Source organism: Bubalus kerabau, chromosome 3, assembly GCF_029407905.1.
Source record: "Bubalus kerabau isolate K-KA32 ecotype Philippines breed swamp buffalo chromosome 3, PCC_UOA_SB_1v2, whole genome shotgun sequence".
Classification (NCBI taxonomy): Eukaryota; Metazoa; Chordata; class Mammalia; order Artiodactyla; family Bovidae; genus Bubalus; species Bubalus kerabau.
This window is the reverse complement of record NC_073626.1, coordinates 39,293,922-39,314,840: the sequence shown is the minus strand read 5'-3', so window position 1 is coordinate 39,314,840 and position 20,919 is coordinate 39,293,922. Positions and strand designations below refer to the sequence as shown.

At 40.0% G+C, this 20,919-nt stretch overlaps 2 protein-coding genes across 3 annotated transcripts in view; both read left to right on the top strand.

The window, feature by feature from the left end:
* Positions 1-20,919, top strand: part of DNAH8 (dynein axonemal heavy chain 8) — a 328,991-nt gene that overhangs the window by 208,918 nt on the left and 99,154 nt on the right. For both annotated transcript variants that reach the window (XM_055571493.1, XM_055571494.1), the window contains exons 68-73: positions 4,138-4,275; positions 5,896-6,023; positions 6,788-6,959; positions 8,579-8,734; positions 14,577-14,732; positions 16,429-16,611. In XM_055571493.1, the coding sequence (XP_055427468.1) occupies positions 4,138-4,275; positions 5,896-6,023; positions 6,788-6,959; positions 8,579-8,734; positions 14,577-14,732; positions 16,429-16,611 (933 nt within the window). The remainder of the gene's footprint in view (positions 1-4,137; positions 4,276-5,895; positions 6,024-6,787; positions 6,960-8,578; positions 8,735-14,576; positions 14,733-16,428; positions 16,612-20,919) is intronic.
* Positions 4,689-5,171, top strand: LOC129647981 (40S ribosomal protein S14-like). Its single transcript, XM_055574885.1, has one exon. It carries the CDS (start codon positions 4,698-4,700, stop codon positions 5,169-5,171), a length of 474 nt encoding a protein of 157 aa, XP_055430860.1. The 5' UTR covers positions 4,689-4,697.

Genomic DNA, 20,919 nt, shown 5'->3' with positions numbered 1-20,919 from the left:
TCCCTCCTTCTCCCAGTAAATCAGTGTTTAATAAAACCAGTCATCAGTATCACTGCTGTTAAAAAGCAAAGCATAATTTAGACTAATAAAAGTAGGTTTCTCCATTACCAGATTTTTCTTTTTCTCTGTATGCCCGGTCACAGTTTCTCATTCTTTTTTTTTTTTTTTTTCGTTTCATACATGATATTATACATGTTTCAATCCCATTCTCCCAAATCATTCTTTTTATAACTGTTGCATGCTTCTTGGCATCACAGACAAGAAAAAAAATCAACTTGTTGACTTACACAAGGCATGAGTTTATTGGGAATAATAATTGGGGCTTCCCTGGTAGCTCAGCTGGTAAAGAATCCACCTGCAATTCAGGAGACCCCAGTTCTATTCCTGGGTCGGGAAGATCTGCTGAGAAGGGAAAGGCTACCCACTCCAGTATTCTGGCCTAGAGAGTTCCATGGACTACAGTCCATGGGGTTGCAAAGAGTCGAACATGACTGAGCTATCATGAAAGAAAATTGGCCATATCTTTAAGTTTGGTGATTAGGTTTGGAGATTGAATTTGATTACTATATTCCAAACAAAATTTATGAAAATTAAGATCAACACCTAGAAATGTTTTAAATTTCAAAGACAGGAAGAGAAGCTTATAGGCACCTAAGAAACAAAATGTAAAAGATGGTTCACAAAAGAAGAGAAATCAGGACGTCACAGTCTTGCCACAACCCTAAATACTAGAAAGTAACAGAAAAACATATGCAGGGGAAATTACTGGCCTCTAAGAATTCAGTGACTATCCAAACTGCCCTCAGTGTGAGCAGGTGAGTGATAGTCGCTCAGTCATGTCCGACTCTTTGTGACCCCATGTACTGCAGCCCGCCAGGCTCCTCTGTCCATGGAATTCTCCAGGCAAGAGTACTGGAATGGGTTGCCATTTCCTTATCCTCAGTATATGAGGGGAAAAAAAGACATTCTTTTTTTTTTTTTTAATGGGGACCATTTTTATAGTCTTTATTGAATTTGTTATGGAATTGCTTCTGTTTTCTGTCTTGGTTTTTCAGCCCCAAGACATGTGGAATCCTTGCTCCCTGACCTGGGATCAAACCCACACCCCCTGCATTGGAAGTCAAAGTCTTAACTACCAGGCCACCAGAGAAGTCCCGAAAAGATATTCTTAGGGATGCAATTTAAGTATTAAGGGATAAACATATTCTATCTCACACACACATACCATCTATACTGGGCCAGATTGTCCTTTATGTCTGAGAGAACAAAAATACATTTTCAGGAGTTCAAAAGATTAACAAAATATACCACCCAGACACATAATATCCCCCACTCCCCGCCCCCAGCCCATCCCATAAAGCTAGAAGAGTTGGAAGTGGTTGCTCTGTGGAATTGAAAGTGGTGAGCAAGTGGGCAGGGAGTTACTGTTTTCATAAATAGCCTTATACAAATGGCTGACTCTTTAAATTGTGCACAGAGGTAACTTGAAGAAAAATAGAAAAAAAATTAAAAATAGGAAAGTTTTAACAAAGAGAAATGATGAGCAAAATAGCAAATACACTCAAACCAACAGATACCAAGAAAGAAATATTTCTGTAAATGTAGAATTCAAGAAAAAAAAAAGCACTTATAAGAGCAGTTATTTTTATGGGTGAAAATTATGATTCACAGTGAGAATTAATTGTAATAATGCTTTGTGAAATAAAAATAACATCAGATTACATAAGCCAAAATCCATTTATATTTTATGTGAAGTTTTTTTTTTTTAATTCCTATAATTTGAGATTATGGCATATACTATCAATCCACAACAGGTCTGGTAGGCAGAAGGCCAACTTTAGAAGGGACCATACTTGGTTTAATGCTCTGCTATCACCCTCTTAAAGTCCTTAATAATTTTTAAACAAGGAGCTCTACAGTTTCGTTTTGCACTTTTATGTAGGCAGTCCTGAGTAGGCATAAATTAGTAATTATATACAGATTTTATAATATGTTATTTTTAAGCTTGAATAGCTACATTGGACTTTCTTCAATATTAACGAAGTATATGAAATTATTTCTAGTGTCCAAGAAATATTTACAAAAAATTGATGATATTCAGGCCCAAAAGAAAACTTTGATTCAATCCCCAAAAGCAAAAATTGTTGAAACCTCCTTCTCTGACTATAAGCAATAAAATTAGCACACTTAAAAAAATAAAGCCAGTCAATTCTGTTTAGAAAATGATGACACAAATCTAGTTATGAAAGCTTTTAAAATTTATTTATTTTTTATTTAAGGGTAATTGCTTTACAGAATTTTGTTGTTTTCTGTCAAACTTTGTGAGGTGGCCAAAATGCTACCTTCTTAACCCTTAAGCGAACCAAAGAACTAAACAGTACGATATATATATGTATATATAAGTGTGCACAAACACATATACATACACACACAGAGGTTAGTAAAAGTAGAAAGAGTTAATAAAAATAATGTTAAAAATCAGAAAAAAGTAGCAAAATTAAAGAATTAATGCTTTGCAATATACACATACATATAAGAGCCAACTCATTGGAAAAGATCCTGATGCTGGGAAAGATTCAGGGCCGGAGGAGAAGGGGACGACAGAGGACGAAATGGTTGGATGGCATTACTGACTCAATGGACATGAGTTGGAGCAAGCTCCGGGAGATATGAAGGGTAGGGAAACCTGGCATGCTGCAGTCCTCAGGGTCGCAAAGAGTCAGACATGAGTTAGCGACTGAACAACAGCTATATATATGATATGTATGAAAAACTAATCAGGGACTTCTCTGGCGGTCCAGTAGTTAAGAATCTGCCTTCCAATGCAGAGGATGTGGATTCCACCCCTCGTCAGGCAACTAAATCAGGCAACTAAGATCCCACTTGCCGCGCGGCACCTAAGCCTGCGTGCTGCAACTAAGATCCAATGCTACCAAATAAGTAAATAAGTAAATAAATAAATACGAAAACTAATCAACAAGAAGATACACAAAAATAAATGCCTATAATATGTAAATCCATATAATTACAGATTGTAGATTTAAATAATTGAGGCAAAATTTACAGTTATTTGTAAATACATTAGAAAATCTAAGTGAAATGAAAATTTCCCGAGAAAAAGAGCTAATTTCAAAACCACAAATATTGAGAAGGAAAATGAGAAAGTTATCAAGGAACTTCTACCCCAGAAAGCTCTAGAGCTATATTACTTTACTGATTAATTACTTGACATTTATAAGAAACAAGTAATTATCATGCTGTAGGACTGAGAGAGGAGAAGGCAATGGCACCCCAGTCCAGTCCTCTTGCCTGGAAAATCCCATGGACGGAGGAGCCCGGAAGGCTGCAGCCCATGGGGTCACTGAGGGTTGGACACGACTAAGCGACTTCACTTTCACTTATCACTTTCATGCATTGGAGAAGGAAATGGCAACCCACTCCAGTGTTCTTGCCTGGAGAATCCCAGGGACGGGGGAGCCTGGTGGGCTGCCGTCTATGGGGTCGTACAGAGTCGGACACGACTGAAGTGACTTAGCAGCAGCAGGACTGAGAGAAAGATGAAAAGCTACTGTTTTTCATTACAGCCATTTCAGTTCAAAAATTCTTACCCCAAAAACAATACTAAAGGTTTGCATACTTAATAGTGTTTCAGTTCAGTTCTTATAACAGTTTAAAATGGGGGGGGGGGCGGGGGAAGAAATGTATATAAGTACACAGAAGTTAAGGAAATTACGATATATCCAAATTGTGGGACATCACGCAGCCATGTAACTAATGTTCATAAAGAAAGTGTTTAACGATGTAAGGAAATGATTATACTACTCTAAGTGAGAAAAATACCAAAATGGTAGTTGTCCATTTGTTAACACAATACTCATAGACTCTTTTCTGTGTAAAATCATGAGTGATTATTTTTCTCCTTCCCATACATTTTTGTGTTTTCCATATTGAACATTAATAATTAAAAGGAACTTCAATAACATTTCTCTGCTTCCCCAGCTGAAGACAATGAAATAAACAACTTCCAAATAGGCCAAAAATGATGTAGTAACTTGTGTTATTATTTACCAATTACAAGCATGAAAGTTTCATAACACTAATACACCTCTACACTGATCACCTCTTCTTCCTTTTAAGGCTAACCTGGCCAAGCAGGAGGGCCGCTTAGCAGTTGCCAATGCTGAACTGGGCAAGGCCCAGGCACTGCTGGATGAGAAACAAGCTGAGCTGGATAAAGTGCAAGCCAAATTTGATGCAGCAATGAATGAAAAAATGGTGAGATTAAATGTACAGAAATTACTAATATGACATACTGAAATGCTACCCAAGTACGTGTTGTATTTAGGGATCAGGCATATGTTTACAACAAAAAATACTGACCTGAATGCCCTTTCTCACTGGCCATTCTACTTTTTTTGGACCTTCAACACGCTACATTCTTTTTTCTGTTTTTAATAACTGTTTGCTGTGATGTGATACACAGGAGTACTGACTTTGGAGTCAGAACACTGGGTTTGAGATCTGTATCAGACACTTACGAATTGTGCAGTGAAAGTGACTGACTTACTAACTTTACTGTCAAATGGGGATCCTAACATGACCTCATGGTATAGGTTGTAGCAGTGGTGATCTGGTAAACGTTCAACAATCAGCTTGGCTCTCTTTCTGGTGGCGGAGTCTGGAGAAGAGGAGCAGAAATGGCACCTCGCAAAGGGAAAGAAAAGAAGGAAGAACGGGTAATCAGCTTTGGCCCTCAGGTGGCTGAAGGAGAAAACGTATCTGGTGTGTGCCACATCTTTGCATCCCTCGACAACACTTTTATCCACGACACTAATCTTTCTGGCAAGGAAACCATCTGCCATGTAACTGGTGGGATGAAGGTGAAGGCTGACGGAGATGAGTCCTCTCCATATGCTGCCATGTTGGCTGCCCAGGATGTAGCCCAGAGATGCAAGGAGCTGGGCATCATTGCCCTCCACATCAAACTCTGGGCCACAGGAAGAAATAGGACCAAGACTCCTGGACCAGGGGCCCAGTCAGCGCTTAGAGCCCTCACCCACTCAGGGATCAAAAGTGGGCGGATTGAGGATGTCACCCCATCCTCTCCGACAGCACCTGCAGGAAAGGATCAGCTTGTGGGGGTGCGGGCCAAGGGGAGAAGAAAGCCTTGATTTGCAGTGTTTGCTTATTTCTGTGGTCTAGGTACCTCCTCCACTGTCAGTTCTAAGCTATCAATGAGGCAGTTGAGAGAGAAGATGAGCATGCCATTATATATATACTGTTGCCACCGTGCAGAGGTGATGAACTTAACCCAGGAGTATAGATAATACAAAAATACAGTCAACAATTAGGAATTGATGAATTTTGATTATTCATTACCTTTAATATAATGGGCTTAATTGTAAGTTTATATAATTTAGTTTTTCATAGTGGCTGTGTTTAATGCCAGCTCACAAATTTTCTGAAAAATGTTAACAGTTGACTCCTTTGACCTGATACAAGCTGGCTGCAGCATACTACTGTTGTGTAGATTTTTTCTGAAGGAAAAACAAATATCCTTTATAAACTGCAAAGAACTCAGAGTCATTATTAAATCCAGGACTTTAAAAGGTATATTTATTGTTTTGAAAATATTTAATAGAAATCCTATTTAAGCTATGAAATTTGGATTCTCCCTTTCAAAATGGCTCCTTTTGAAATTTTGTAAGGTGAAATAACTGTATTATGAATGAATTGTAAAAATTTAATATGTAAAATTTTACTGACAGTGTATTTTTAGATTATATTTATTTTGCACATTGAGAAATTCCTCCAGGTATTTTTACATGTCAGTATAATGGATGTTTGATTAAGCAGTTTAAAGAGTTCTCTAAGCATTCTCCTTTATGATTGTAGGATTTGCTTAATGATGCTGACATGTGCCGGAAAAAGATGCAGGCAGCTTCCACCCTCATTGATGGACTGAGTGGAGAAAAAGTCCGATGGACTCAGCAAAGCAAAGAGTTCAGAGCTCAGATTAATAGGTATCAACTTTGGTCTTTGTTATAATTGCTCTCCTTCTTAGTCATCAGCCCAAAGGCCACCTCTTGTGACATGGGGGAGCATAAAGTCGGATTCCTTGAAGTGCTTGCTTTTCTCCGTTTCCATGTCCACATGCCGGGATCCCACCATCTAAGAAAGTGCTTAGAGCTTGAGTCCCACACTCTAAAACGGAGAGAAGAAAACTTGGTGAAACATTTTTTAACTCACTATTGTGTGGGGGTGCTTCTGATATCATCTGAATTTGCCAGAACAATCTAGATACTGGTTCCAGTTCTACATCTTTTACCTCAAGGATTTTGAAAGTATAGACTGACAATTTGTTCTAAATGGAAGGGCATCTTGGGCTGGTGTCTTCTGAAAACTGAAAGAGAGGGAATGAGAGGGGAGTAGGAGAATGGCAAAAGAAAAAAGAAAGAGGACGACAAAGAAGTAGTGGTTTAATCAAGGCTGAATATGAACAGGACTAGGACTTGCTTCTTCCTCATCTGGAAGTCAAGCTTCAGGACCTCTAGGCTTCAGGAAGGAGCCTCTTTCTTGCTCCTGGACTTACCTGAAATGCGGCCACTCCTACCCCATTTGGAGCCTTTAGGCTGGCTCCTTTACCCGCTCCATGTCTTGTTGCCAAGTGTTAAGCAGGGAGCAGAGAAGAACTTCACCTAGTAACGAAACTGCCCGATGGCCTTTCAGATTCCTTACTGGGAGAGCTTAAAACGTGTTGGTGATTCACTTTATTGTTTCTTAACAGGCTTGTAGGGGATATTCTGCTGTGCACTGGATTCCTGTCCTACCTTGGTCCTTTCAATCAGATATTTAGGAACTATTTGCTGAAAGAGCAATGGGAGATAGAGTTGAAAGCACGGAAGATTCCTTTCACTGAAAACCTGAATCTTATTTCAATGTTGGTAGATCCTCCAACAGTAAGTGTTACTTTCCTCATATCATTAGTTGAATTTCGTTTTATTCACAAGAAATCAAGGTATGCCTGACTTATTCTTTTGGCATTTAATTGGAAAGATCATTTTCAAAATGCTGAAGCATGACAAATTTTTTTTTCTTTGTGGTACAAAAGTTCTTTTGCATTTTAAGAAATCTTGCTTTCAAATTGGTCTCTCAGTCAGGTCCGACTCTTTGTGACCCCATGGACTGTGGCCCATCAGTTTCCTCTGTCCATGGGATTCTCCAGGCAAGAATACTGGAGGGGGGTTGCCATTTCCGTCTCCAGGGGATCTTTCCAACCCAGGTATCAAACCCACGTCTTCAATTGCACTGCTTTGAGTGAAAAGATAATTTTTGAGCTACAGGCTTGCTAATATTGAGCTCTTCATATAACCCTCCATTATTTACACCACTCTTATTGAATCTCATTCTCTTACAAACATTCTAGGAAGATGTAGGCATTAGCTAGGCTGTAAGTATTGGTATTATTAACTTTCTTTTGATTATTAACCATCTTTTTATAATGTCTAACAGTGTAATACAATAGCACATTCTGGCATCGCTGAGTGATAGCGTGCACTGCTAGACTAACCTTTCTTGGTAGGAATTTGATGCCATTGTTAATTTTCAGTATATCTTACAGACCTCTTGCAGTGTTAAATGCTTTCCAGGCAATTTGTATTCATGAGCTGATTTTTGATTTGTAAATATGTTCCCCAGTTGCAGTTTCCCAGGTTATTAATTTCAAGTTATCTCTATTTAAAAGTCAAAAAATTATCTTTTCCAATTCAAACAGTGTTCAGCTGGTCCCCACAGGTACTAGATAATGTATTGGAAACACACTGATTATGGCCTTCAGAGGAGCTAAGATAATTTAAGGAAGGTGGAGGCTTCTTGCATCTTGGGTGATTTCATTGACCATGTGGGGTCAGGCTTCCCAGGTGGCACAGTGGTAAAGAGGCCACCTGCCAATGCAGAAGCTGCAGGTCCTGTCCCTGGGTCAGGAATATCCCCTGGAGTAGGAAGTGGCAACCAACTCCAGTATGTTTGCATGGAAAATCCCATGGACAGAGGAGCCTGGCAGGCTACAGTTCCTGGGGTCACAAAGAGTTGGACATGACGGAGTGACTGAGCACAGTGCCTTATTGATTTTGAAAGGAATATTTAGAAAACTGTCACTGATGAGTTCCTGCCAATGTGGTATTTCTTGTCCCCTAATTTCTCTGCCTCCAGCTGTGCAGTGCCCCTTCCTCCATGTGAGCAGAACAAGAGGGCAGGAAGGGGAAATTTCAGAGGCAGAACCCTTAGGGCTTGCCTACTCTGACTTCTCAGAATATTCATTGTCTCTGCTAACTCCAGCCCATCTAGATCCCACCCAGTCTTGGGTTTCCTACTAGGGAAAGGATTTATTAGATGACAAATTTGTTTAACTTAGTGTTATTTGGTTCACATTTGTAACTTTGAGGGTTTTTTTTACGTGAATGTTGCATAGTCCTAATATAAAAAAAAAGTCTAAATTTTAAATTATTTGTGGCATTAATTACTAACAAAAGCCTTCTCGTCTTCCTTTGCGTGGCCACATCCATTTCCTGTTATGCAGATTGGTGAGTGGGGGCTGCAAGGCTTACCAGGAGATGACCTCTCAATTCAGAATGGCATCATTGTGACAAAGGCCACCAGATACCCACTCCTCATAGACCCACAAACTCAAGGCAAAACATGGATTAAATCAAAGGAAAAAGAAAACGACTTGCAGGTATGGACCATTCGGTGGGTGGGAAAGTAATCTTGAAATCATGAAGTTTTCCCACAATTTCAGTTGAATCTATCAGTCATTAAATTGTCATCTCTATGATAGTTGTTTGCTAATTCACACCTTTGAGCTTTGTGACAGTGATTTGGGGCAAAGGCTCTGATATTTGCTTTTTAAACATATTTATTTATTTAACTGCCCTGGGTATTAGTTGTGACACAAGAGATCTTTTTAGTTGCAGTATATGAACTCTTGGTTGTATCATGTGAGATCTAGTTCCCTGAACAGGAATCGAACTCAGGCCTCCTGCCTTGGGAGCAGGGAGTCTTGGCCACTGGACCACCAGGGAAGTCCTGGTCCTGATCATTTTCTCTCTTTTGTGATCTCTCTTGACCTCACTTTCCTTCTCTCTGTCCATTTCCCCGGCTGTATTGCTTTTGCTCATGTTGGATGAGGCTTTTATTCTGAGCCCTGAGATTGTGCTTACAGGAAAATGGCAAGCACAGGACTTGTGATTCCTCAGTTTGAAGCCACTTGCTCCAGCCTAACTCAGGTACTTGCTCGTACTCTGGAGTTCAGCATTGGCGTTAGAGTCTACCAAGGTGTTAATCTTAAGGCAGAGGTAGACATGGGCAGGATTTCGACATTCCTGGCTCCTTTGAGGATCTTGTGACATTGATATTTCAATTCAGGGTTACAATATGGACTATTCACTGTTTCCTCGACGTTGTTCCAAGTTCTAAGCCTTACGGACCCAACGTTTTGCTTGTAGTGTGTCTATTATACTAACCAGAATGTTTCCTCCACCCAATTACCCACTTTACTTATATCCACGATAAAAGTCTTGAGCCTTATTCAGAGTCCACATCCAATACTACCTTTCACCAGACTTGCCTGAATCCACAGCTTCATACAGCCTGTCCTGATTCCTCACACACCTTGTATTTCTGCTGTGGACCAGAAGTATGCCTTAAATTACTGTTCTTTGCATATTTGTCTTTTATCTTTACTATATTAGAAACTGGGCTTCCCTGGTAGCTCAACTGGTAAAGAATCCACCTGCAATGCAAGAGACCCCGGTTTGATTCTGGGTTGGAAAGATCCTCCGGAGAAAGGGATAAGCTACCGACTCCAGTATTCTTGGTTTTCCCTGGTGGCTCAGCTGGTAAAGAATCCACCTGCAATGCAGAAGACCTGGGTTCGATCCCTGGGTTGATAAGATCCCCTGGAGAAGGGGACAACTACCCCCTCCAGTATTCTGACCTGGAGAATTCCCTGAACTACAGTCCATGGGGTTGCAAAGAGTTGGACATGTCTTTCACTTATACTATAAACTTGGGCAAACTCCCAGAGATGGTGAGGGCCAGGGAGGCCTGGCGTGCTGCAGTCCATGGGGTCACAGAGAGTTGGATATGACTGGGCAACTGAACAACAACTCCATAAACTTCTTGTTAGATTTATGGTTTTATGCCATCTATATGTTTTCTGCATTTATTGAATTAAATGAATTAAAGTGTGTAATCATTACAGGAAAAAAAAACAAAACAGAAAAAATCATGTGGTCATCTTGATAAATGCAGAAAAAGTAAGTTGGTAAAATCAAAACTTCCAGCAAACTGAGATTAGGAGAAAGAGTTAGTGGCTCAGTTGTGTCCAACTTTTTGTGACCCCATGGACAGGAGCCCGCCAGGCTCCTCTGTTCATGGAATTCTCCAGGCCAGAATACCAGAGTGGGTAGCCATTCGCTTCTCCAGGGGATCTTCCCAACCCAGGGATCAAACCTGGGTCTCCTGCTTTGCAGGCAGATTCTTTACCATCTGAGCCCCCAGGGAAGCCCAAGATTAAGAGGTCCCTTCCTTAAGCAGATAAAGAATATTTACAAAAAGCCTACAAGAAGCACCACATTTAGTGGTGAAATAGTGAAAGATTTCTTTTTTTTTTTTTTTTTTTTTTTTTTTAATTTTATTTTATTTTTAAACTTTACATAACTGTATTAGATTTGCCAAATATCAAAATGAATCCGCCACAGGTTTACATGTGTTCCCCATCCTGAACCCTCCTCCCTCCTCCCTCCCCATACCATCCCTCTGGGTCGTCCCAGTGCACCAGACCCAAGCATCCAGTATTGTGCATCGAACCTGGACTCGCAACTCATTTCATACATGATATTTTACATGTTTCAATGCCATTCTCCCAAATCTTCCCACCCTCTCCCTCTCCCACAGAGTCCATAAGACTGTTCTATACATCAGTGTCTCTTTTGCTGTCTCGTACACAGGGTTATTGTTACCATCTTTCTAAATTCCATATATATGCGTTAGTATACTGTATTGGTGTTTTTCTTTCTGGCTTACTTCACTCTGTATATTGGGCTCCAGTTTCATCCACCTCATTAGAACTGATTCAAATGTATTCTTTTTAATGGCTGAATAATACTCCATTGTGTATATGTACCACAGCTTGCTTATCCATTCATCTGCTGATGGACATCTAGGTTGCTTCCATGTCCTGGCTATTATAAACAGTGCTGCGATGGGTGCTCCAGAGCAATAGGCAATGTCCCCGTGCCTGCAAAGTCTTGATCTCAGAAGGAAATCTTTCACTAATAGTGAAAGATTTCCTTCTGAGATCAAGACTTTGCAGGCACGGGGACATTGCCTATTGCTTTGGAGCACCCCCTAAGATTCTCCCACCTAATTAAGACTCCAATCTATGTTGACTTAGAAAACTCAGGAAAATCCTGGCAAAGATCAGAGAGTATAAGTGGAGGGGAAGAGTTAAGGAAAGTGGGGTTGATGGGAAAGTAGCTTCTGAGGAACTGTATACACAGAAGTGCATGAGTGGTGTGTACCTGTCTTCCTCCTCCTGAACTCAGCCCCCTGGATCCAGCTCAGCTGTAACTTGTTCCTTGCTCCGTTCCTCACTCCTCTTGCCTCCCCTGGCTGTTGATCTCCCTGCTCATCTTAGTCTTATTTTTTCTGATCGTGGCTTTATTTCTCCATTTAATTCATTGATAGTCTTCAGTCATGTCCTTCCTGATACAGCCTCATCACAAGAAGCTTCCTGAGGAAGTAAGAGAAATATATCAGACAAACTTCCTTATTTTAAAAACCATCAACTGCTGGGATGTACGTAAATTGAACTGCATCTTTTTTACTCAGACAGCATAGTATTTTTCTGAATATGTGGATAGACATATGCACAAACACACATAAATGGAAAGAAAATGAAGCAAAACCATCACTTCTGTGCTCGGTAAGGAAGGCAAAATGAAAAATGAAACATTTTATAAATGAAAAACAAAACATATTGGGCATGTCCAGAGCTGCATTTCACCTTGGCAGCTTTGCCAAGGTCATCTTCAAAGCCATTTCCAGCACCTATAGCTCTGACTTCTGAATAAAGAATGTATTTGCTTAAGTCCCCTGTGAAGAATTCACTGAGTGAAGACCTAGTTCCAGAGTATCTGTGTGGGTGATACAGGCTCTCATGTGGCCGCCACATAGTATTCCTCCATGAGAAAAATCAAGTGAATCCAACCCGAAACTATGACTCCAAGATATTACTTCAAGTTTACAAAAATATTAAAGGTGATTAAAAGATAATTTAATAAATCAACAATTTGAAAATTATTTCTTTAATTGCTATATTAGTCAGGGTTTTTCAGAGAAACAGAACTGAAAGGATATCCAGGTACAGATACATAGAAAGAGATTTATTATGAAGGGGTGGCTCATGGGATTATGGAGGCTGAGAAGTCCCCGATCTGCTGTCTACAGGCTGGAGCCCCAGGAAAGCTGGTGGTGTCGTTCCAGTCCAAACTCTGAAGGCCTGAGGACCATGGGAGCCAGTGGGGTCAGTCCCAATCCCAGTCTGAAGTCCTCAGAGCCAGGAGCTGATGTCCAAGGGCAGGAGAAGATGGATGTCCTAACCTATGCAGAGAACAAATTGGCACTTCCTCCAGCTTTCTGTTCTGTTCAGGTCCTTAATGGATTGGACAGTGCCCACCTACATGGGTGAGGGCCATAATCTTTATTCAGAATGTCGACTCAAACGCTAATCTCTTCCAGAAACAACCTCACAAACACACCTTGAAATAATGCTTGCCAGCTATCTGGGCATTCATTAGCCCGGTCAAGTTGACACATAAAATTAACCATCACACTTCGGAAAGATATCACAAAGACAGAGTTTGCTACTTGGGGAATCGAGAAGGACAATTACATTCAGTCTTCTTGGGACCTTATTTCATCTTATTTAAATAAGCTAGTTAAAGCTTTTTGTTTGGATTCATTTACCTTATCAACTTATAGTGAGGTCTTGCACAGCATATCATGTATATAAATAAAGCTGTCTATCTAGGGGGAAAAGTTCCATCGTGTGCAAGATTTTCTGTTTTTAGTTATTTCTGTTTTGATCAAAACAGGACAAAGATAGACTTATTTTTCAATTCCATGCCTTTCTTCATTGCAAGTGAAAGATAATATTTTTAAATTTCACCCTCCTAATCACCTGATATCTCGGTGGATCTTCCTTTTTAATTTTTTCTTCTGTTTATTTGGCTGCTTGTGGCATGAGGGGTCTTTAATTTTATTTTAATTGGAAACTAATTACTTTACAATATTGTGGCGGTTTTTGCCATACATCGACATGAGTCAGCCACAGGTATACATGTGTCCCACCATCCTGAACCCCCCTCCCACCTCCCTCCCCACCCCATCCATCTGAGTTGTTCCAGAGCACCAGCTCTGACGCCCTGCTTCATGCACTGAACCTGCACTTCATATATTTTACATATGGTAATGTACATGTTTCAATGCTATTCTTTCATATCGTCCCACCCTTGTCTTCTCCCACGTAGTCCAAAAGTCTGTTCTTTACATCTGTGTCTCTTTTGCTGTCTTGCATATAGGGTTGTCATTATTGTCTTTCTAAATTCTTAGTTCTTAGTCCTTGGATAGAATCCATGCCCCTGCTGTGGAAGCCCAGTGTCTTAACCACTGGACCGCCAGGGAAGTCCTCTCTTGTATCTTAAGATCAGCACTCACAGTAGCATAAAGGCAATAGTTGAATTCAGAGAATAGAGGATAAGAAGGTGGAGAGTTGAGGACTGAACCTATGGAAATCCTTACACTTAGGCAGAGGGAGAGATCACTGGAGAAGTAAAGAGTTCCAAGTCAGTTGACTAATGCAAAGATCAACTAGCCCAGTCGGGGTGTTTTAACTAATAACAAACATTGATCTAAAAATGGAGAACCCCACCAGACATTCAGAATCCTAATTTTTTTTAATGTAAGAATATTGTAAAAATGTATAGTCTTTTAGGTTGATTTTATGCAAAGTACCATATTCTTATATTATGTCACTGTTAGAGACAGAATTCCCGGATGAACCTTAGGTTGATTCAGTATGTCATTTCTGACATCCCTATGCTTTTTAAAAAATCACTTATTCATCTCATAGGTGTCCTGAGAAGATAAAGTGAGTATCATAAAAATGCAAGTTAGTTTGCTTTCTTTGAATGATTGTAGCTATGTAAATTTAAAGGGTTAATCCTTGATTACCTCTCTTCCACCTGCCAGAGCAGAGCTCTGACTTCCAACCAAGGAATGACACTTGTTTCTCTTTCAATCGGAGAGAACCCCATTACACACCCAGGGCTTCCACAGTCGTGACCCCCCAAGTTTTGAAAACTATGTTTTGTTTGTTACTTTTATATTTATAATTAAAGCTTCCTGTACAGTCCTTAGAATTCTTAGTCCCTTGCCCAGATATCTCTGGTTTCCACTCAGGAGCAGGCACATTCTTTGTAACATTTCTGCAGCAATGAAGTCTTTATTTTTAGGTAACCTCTCTGAACCATAAATATTTCCGCACACACCTGGAGGACAGTCTTTCCTTGGGCCGACCCCTTCTTATTGAGGACATCCGTGAAGAGCTGGATCCAGCCCTGGATAATGTATTAGAAAAGAATTTCATCAAGTCAGGCACCACTTTCAAGGTGAGCTTTGAAAAAGAAAAGAGCAATGGTGACATCTACTTATCTTTTGGAGCACAGCAGCGAAGACAGTTTTCTTCAGGTGGTAGTATTTGACAAGCTGAAAGAATTATTTCCAAACTCATATTCAGTGTTTCCTTAAAACAAACAAACAAACAAAAATATATATACAGGGGCGAGAACAGTATCTTGCTAACAATAGCCATTTACCTGAAACTAAACAAGATCTGAAGGAAAGGCATCTGGTGATAATGATATATTATTGTTACACACAAAATATGTATATTTTAGCAGCTCTGAGAAAGGTGGTTTCCAAACCATGTATACTTCTATACAGTAAAACCTGTGTTTCCTCACTGAATAAAATGGCATTTTTAGTAAAGTATAGGGACATTGATTTTATTTCTCTATTAACTTTCAATTAAAACTCACGAACTTTGCTGGAAGCAGTAGAACATGGTTTCTAATGATTGGTGATAACATGAATTGTTTTCAATACAAGTGTTTCTTTTTTAATTGGTTTCATTCTTTACTTTCAGTTTTCTTTGGTTTTACTGAATGACAGCATTTCTGATCGAGAACTTTTTGCTCTGAATAACTTAATTTCATGAATATCAGTGAATAAGAATGTCAGTTTTCTCATTAAATAAAGATAGATTTATTTAGAGGAATGTTCTTCATAATGTGAATTCCTTCATATGCCATATTTAATATGCCAAAGGAGGTTTTAGTACATCCATTCCTGAAAGGGCTTTTAAAAGACCCAGATTCTTACCTGCAATGTGAAGGCCGTGATGCCTGAGAATTAGTGCCTTAGTGATGTGGTTTACACTCACATGCAAGATTAATAGTAATTAAAAACTTAAGTCATTTAAAATTTTAGAATTTCCACCTGAGTTTTAGATAGCAAACCCAGTTGTTTTTGATACACTGAAAATTGTTATGTTTAAGATGTGTTATCTTTCTTTTTTTTAATTTAAATTTATTTATTTTAATTAGAGGCTAATTACTTTACAATATTGTATTGGTTAAGTGTTATCTTTCTGAGGAAAAAAGTTGGCATTTTTTTCCTCTGAAAGTTTCATTAACCCTTTCTCTTGTCAAATGTGCTTCAGATGACTACGAAATGCAAAAAGAAATAGCACTTCTTATAAACACAACAAATTTCTGTAGTAGGAAATTTCCTCAGGTGAAGAAAAGCAGTCAAATCTTAGACATGTCTGAATTTCCTTTATTCCAGGGGCCCCCAGCCTCTGGGATCTAATGCTTGATGATCTGAGGTGGAGCCAATGTGATAATAAATAAATAAAGTGCACAATGAATGTAGTGTTCTTCAATCATTCTGAAACCACCCCCCGCAGGACATGGAGAAATTGTCCTCCATGAAACCAGCCCCTGGTACCAAAAAGGGTTGGGGACCACTGCTTTATTCCCATTTGTTTTGGATAAATTTTTCATTTAATTTTCTTGGCATCATGGCTAAAATCATCTTCAGGCAGAGAAAGAATTTAAACCACAAGTTTAAATTATTCTAAAAGAATATGATCTATCATATAAGTTCAGTGATTAAAATTTTACAACTGGTTTTTGTAATTCAAGTTTCACTGCATTGACCTTTGGTAAATTCTCTCCTAAATTGAACCCAAATTCCTTGTCTGCCCTTTAAGCTGTGTGTAATTTAATATTTGAATTGATGTAGGTGAAAGTCGGCGATAAGGAATGTGATGTCATGGATACATTTAAACTTTATATTACGACAAAGTTACCAAACCCTGCCTTTACCCCTGAGATCAACGCTAAAACGTCAGTCATTGATTTTACTGTTACCATGAAAGGCCTTGAGAACCAGTTACTAAGGAGGGTAATTCTAACAGAGAAACAGGTAATAATTTCTCAAGGTAAAGAACTTCTACTTATAGTAAATTATAATAATGTTTTAATGTTTAGGAAATTGTTGAATGTATGGAAAGGAAAAAATGAAGCAAATCATATTTACCTTTGTTAGCATGAATATTTGTTTCTCAGGTCCTGTTGAGAAATCGTGCAACTCATCTCTTTTCTGATCCCTGAAAACACATGTGCACACACACGCCACTCTCTACTTCTGACTTGAAGGCTTTGGGTATATTGACTTTCATATCTACAGCCCTATAGATGAGTAATCTTGAGTTTCACCTGAAAAATTCAATGAAATGATGATCCTGAAGAAAAAAATTGCTCTGGATGAGTATTATTAGTAGTTTTAACTGCTGCTGCTGCTGCTGCTAAGTCGCTTCAGTCGTGTCCGACTCTGTGCGACCCCATAGACGGCAGCCCACCAGGCTTCCCCGTCCCTGGGATTCTCCTGGCAAGAACACTGGAGTGGGTTGCCATTTCCTTCTCCGATGCGTGAAAGTGAAAAGTGAAAGTGAAGTCGCTCGGTCGTGTCCGACTCCTAGCTACAACACTGCAATAGTAATTGATATACTTGGCTATAATTGATACTATCACACGCTAATAATCTAATGATGTAGGGAGCCTTACTTTCATTTTAATTAAATAAAACTTATACTGAAGCAGAGAAATTAAGTATAATTGAGAGTTCTGATAAAACAAAGAACAACGTAAAGCTAGAAAATTTTAAGGGCCTGATAAGCTAAGTTTTAAGATAAAGCTCAGAAAACATTAAATGTTATATATAAAATATAATTTTATATATTTTTATTGTATAAAATCTATTTTCATAAAATCTGAGGAAGTTTATATTTGGTTAAATATAACTGATTTTAAGGGCTTTCTAGGAGAAGGAAATGGCAACCCACTGCAGTGTTCTTGCCTGGAGAATCCCAGGGATGGGGGAGCCTGGTGGGCTGCCGTCTATGGGGTCGCACAGAGTTGGACACGACTGAAGCGACTTAGCAGCAGTAGCAGCAGGTGGTGCTAGCGCTAAAGAACCTGCCTGTCAATGCAGGAGACATAAGATCCCCGGGAGGAGGAAATGGCAACCCACTCCAGTATTCTTGTCTGGAGGATCCCATGGACAGAGGAGCCTGGTGGGCTACGGTCCATGGGGTTGCAAAGAGTTGCACACGACTGAAAGCGACTTAGCACATAGCATAGCACAACTAATTTTAGTATTAAGGGTTCAAGGAGAAGGCCAGGTTAGAAATAGTAATGGGAGGGTGAGAAAAAGAATGGCAGAAGAAAGGAGGAAAAGAAGAGACGTGAATAGATGGCAACAGATACAAAGGAAAGATTCAAAAAGGGAAAGACACTGACACCAAAAAAATAGAGGGCTCAGTAAAATAAGAAGTAAAATCCCACCTGGTTAATAAGAAATGGCTGACTTGGGGCAAGCCCTTGAAAGACAGCCAGTGTAGTGGGGTGAAAGGGGCCCAGTCCCAGCTTCCCCTCTCATTAGCTGTGTGATCTTAGTTTCCAAAAAAAACAGCCCAGGGCTTATGCAATCCAGAAAGGGAAGTCTCGCACTTCTAGAGTCTGGCAGAGAGCATAGGCCCCTCAGTTCACTGCCTCTGTCACCCCTTAAGGCCACATGGTATCAACTATTGAAAATCAGTCCTTCCTTCTTGGTCTACCTGGTGCTGCTGATCTGTTCTGAGATGTTGCTTCATTGGTTCAGATCCCCAGTGCAAGCTTCACTAACTTCTTAAGGCAGGCCATACCGCTGTCTAGGGTACACTCCTCATCCCCAGAGCACCCTAAACCCACTCCTCTGGGCCTTAGCTTCCTCTTCAAGAGAGGTGCTAAGGTATTCATACCAACCTTGCTGGGAAAAACACTTAGTCTGCAATGTTTGGAGGGTGTATTTTTTTTTCCTACATAAATAATGCATTCTTAAAATTATACTTTGAAAAAATTTTTTCAAACTTTCAGAAAAGTTACAAGACTCGTCTATGAACTCTCATGACATGATGTTTAACCTTCCTAACAATCTTGCTCTTATACCCCATTTTTACAGATGAACAAGTGGAGACCAGGGAGAATAAAGTCTTAACCATAAGAGTCCATGGACTTTCTACCCTGCCAAACCTCGTAGATAAGCTCTACAGGTCATGCTGTAAAACTCACAGGTGTCCACTGTACCACAATGCTTCTTTTTCCATATCACACTGAAAAGGAGGCTAACAGGATTTCATCTTGTCCACATATTCCTATACTGCCACCCAGGGGGTGACTGTTTTAATGCAGACAATTCATTAATTATTCCCTTTGGGCTTCCCTTGTGGCTCAGATGATAAAGAATCTGCCTGCAATATGGGAGACCTGGGTTTGATCCATGGGTTGGCAAGATCCCTGGGAGAAGGGAATGGCAACCCACTCTAGTATTCTTGCCTGAAAAATCCCATGGGTGAGGAGCCTGGTGGGCTACAGTCCATGGGGTCACAAAGTCAGACACAGCTGAGTGACTAACACTTCACTTCACCGCAAGTACAGCCATGATCTTATCACTAACCCATCAAATACCCCCAAATCACTAATACAATGGCAGTATACACTAGCATTGGAGTTAGAGAACAGGGCATTAGGCCTGTCTCTGCTAGCAACTGTACTCAATTGCTTAGTCGTGTCTGACTCTTCGCTGCATTTTAAAAAATGAATGGGTAGGAGGGAGTATCCCTTGTGGTCTGGTGGTTAAGAATCCACCTGCCAATGCAGAGGGCATGGGTTCAATCACTGATCTGGGAAGATTCCCACACGCCAAGTGACAACTAAGCCCATGTACCACAAAAGCCCGTGCAGCACAACTACTGAGCCGGCACTCTGGAGCAACTGAAGCCTGCGTGCCCTAGAGCCCATGCTCTACAAGAGAAGCTGCTGGAATGAGAAGCCCGTACACACAACAAAGAGTAGCCCCTGCTTTGCACAACTAGAGAAAGCCCACGCACAGCAACAAAAACCCAGGGCAACCAAAAATAAACAAATACATCTTTTAAAGAAATGAATTTAGGGGGACACGTTCCTGCCCTCTAGATGCTTAGAATCTGGTTGTGATGCCAGCCGTAGCAGATGTACAGATAACTGCCATGCTGTGGGTTTTCATTGACAAATTGATTTAGGAAGAATTTCTGGAAGTTTTTTGAGAAACTTTCTCAAATAAGTAGTTTAAAAACACATTTTAAATGCAGTTCTAAGTATACTGTGATTCCATGTAAGATCAAAAAGAATGCTGTGAAGAATGCTTTTGAGACAATTTAATTTACTCTATATTTAGCATGAGTATTACAGTCATGTTACATTTTCTGAATTTGAAAATTGCACTGTGGCTGTATAAGAGAGTGTCCTGTTTCCTAGGAGATATGTTTCAGTTTTTTAAGGTAAAGGATGATGACCCATGCACACAGTTCAGCAGCAATAATTATTACAGAGGAGAAAGAATGGTAAAGCAAAATGGTGTTTGATGAATCTAGGTGAAGGGTATATGAGAGTTCATGGTACCGGTCTTGTAACTTTTCTGAAAGTTTGAAAAAATTTTTTCAAAGTATACTTTTAAGAATGCATCACTTATGTAGGAAAAAAATATACCCTCCAAACATCTAATTTAGCCATTTTGATAGAAGGAGATGCAAAACAATGGAAAGTGGATGTATATTGGCAACTGACCATGTCGGGTCAAGTACCTGGTGTTCCTGTAGTCAGGTCCCAACTCAGAAGCTCCGATCACTTGAGTATTCTATTCGTTTCTTGGTTTTAATGCCTCTTTGTTTCTGCCCCTTCTGACTGCAAATAAAGTTAGTATTTCTCGCTGAGGGTGGTATGTGGGAACAGGGCCAAGAGAATGGGACACTCTGATTTAAATAAATGTAGAGGTGGAAAAAGCCCGGGCAGAATTATTTTAGCAGAGTTATCCCATGCATGCCAGTGTACGTGCTACGGAAACTTAATGCTAGTGGGAATAATTTTTTTTTAATGGTTAAGAAAAACCAAAATACAGATTTGACTAACGATAGTGTCATTTGACGGAGAAGGCAATGGCAACCCACTCCAGTACTCTTGCCTGGAAAATCCCATGGACCGAAGAGCCTGGTAGGCTGCAGTCCATGGGGTCGCTAAGAGTTGGACACAACTGAGCCACTTCACTTTCACTTTTCACTTTCATACATTGGAGAAGGAAATGACAACCCACTCCAGTGTTCTTGCCTGGAGAATCCCAGGGACAGGGGAGCCTGGTGGGCTGCCGTCTATGGGGTCG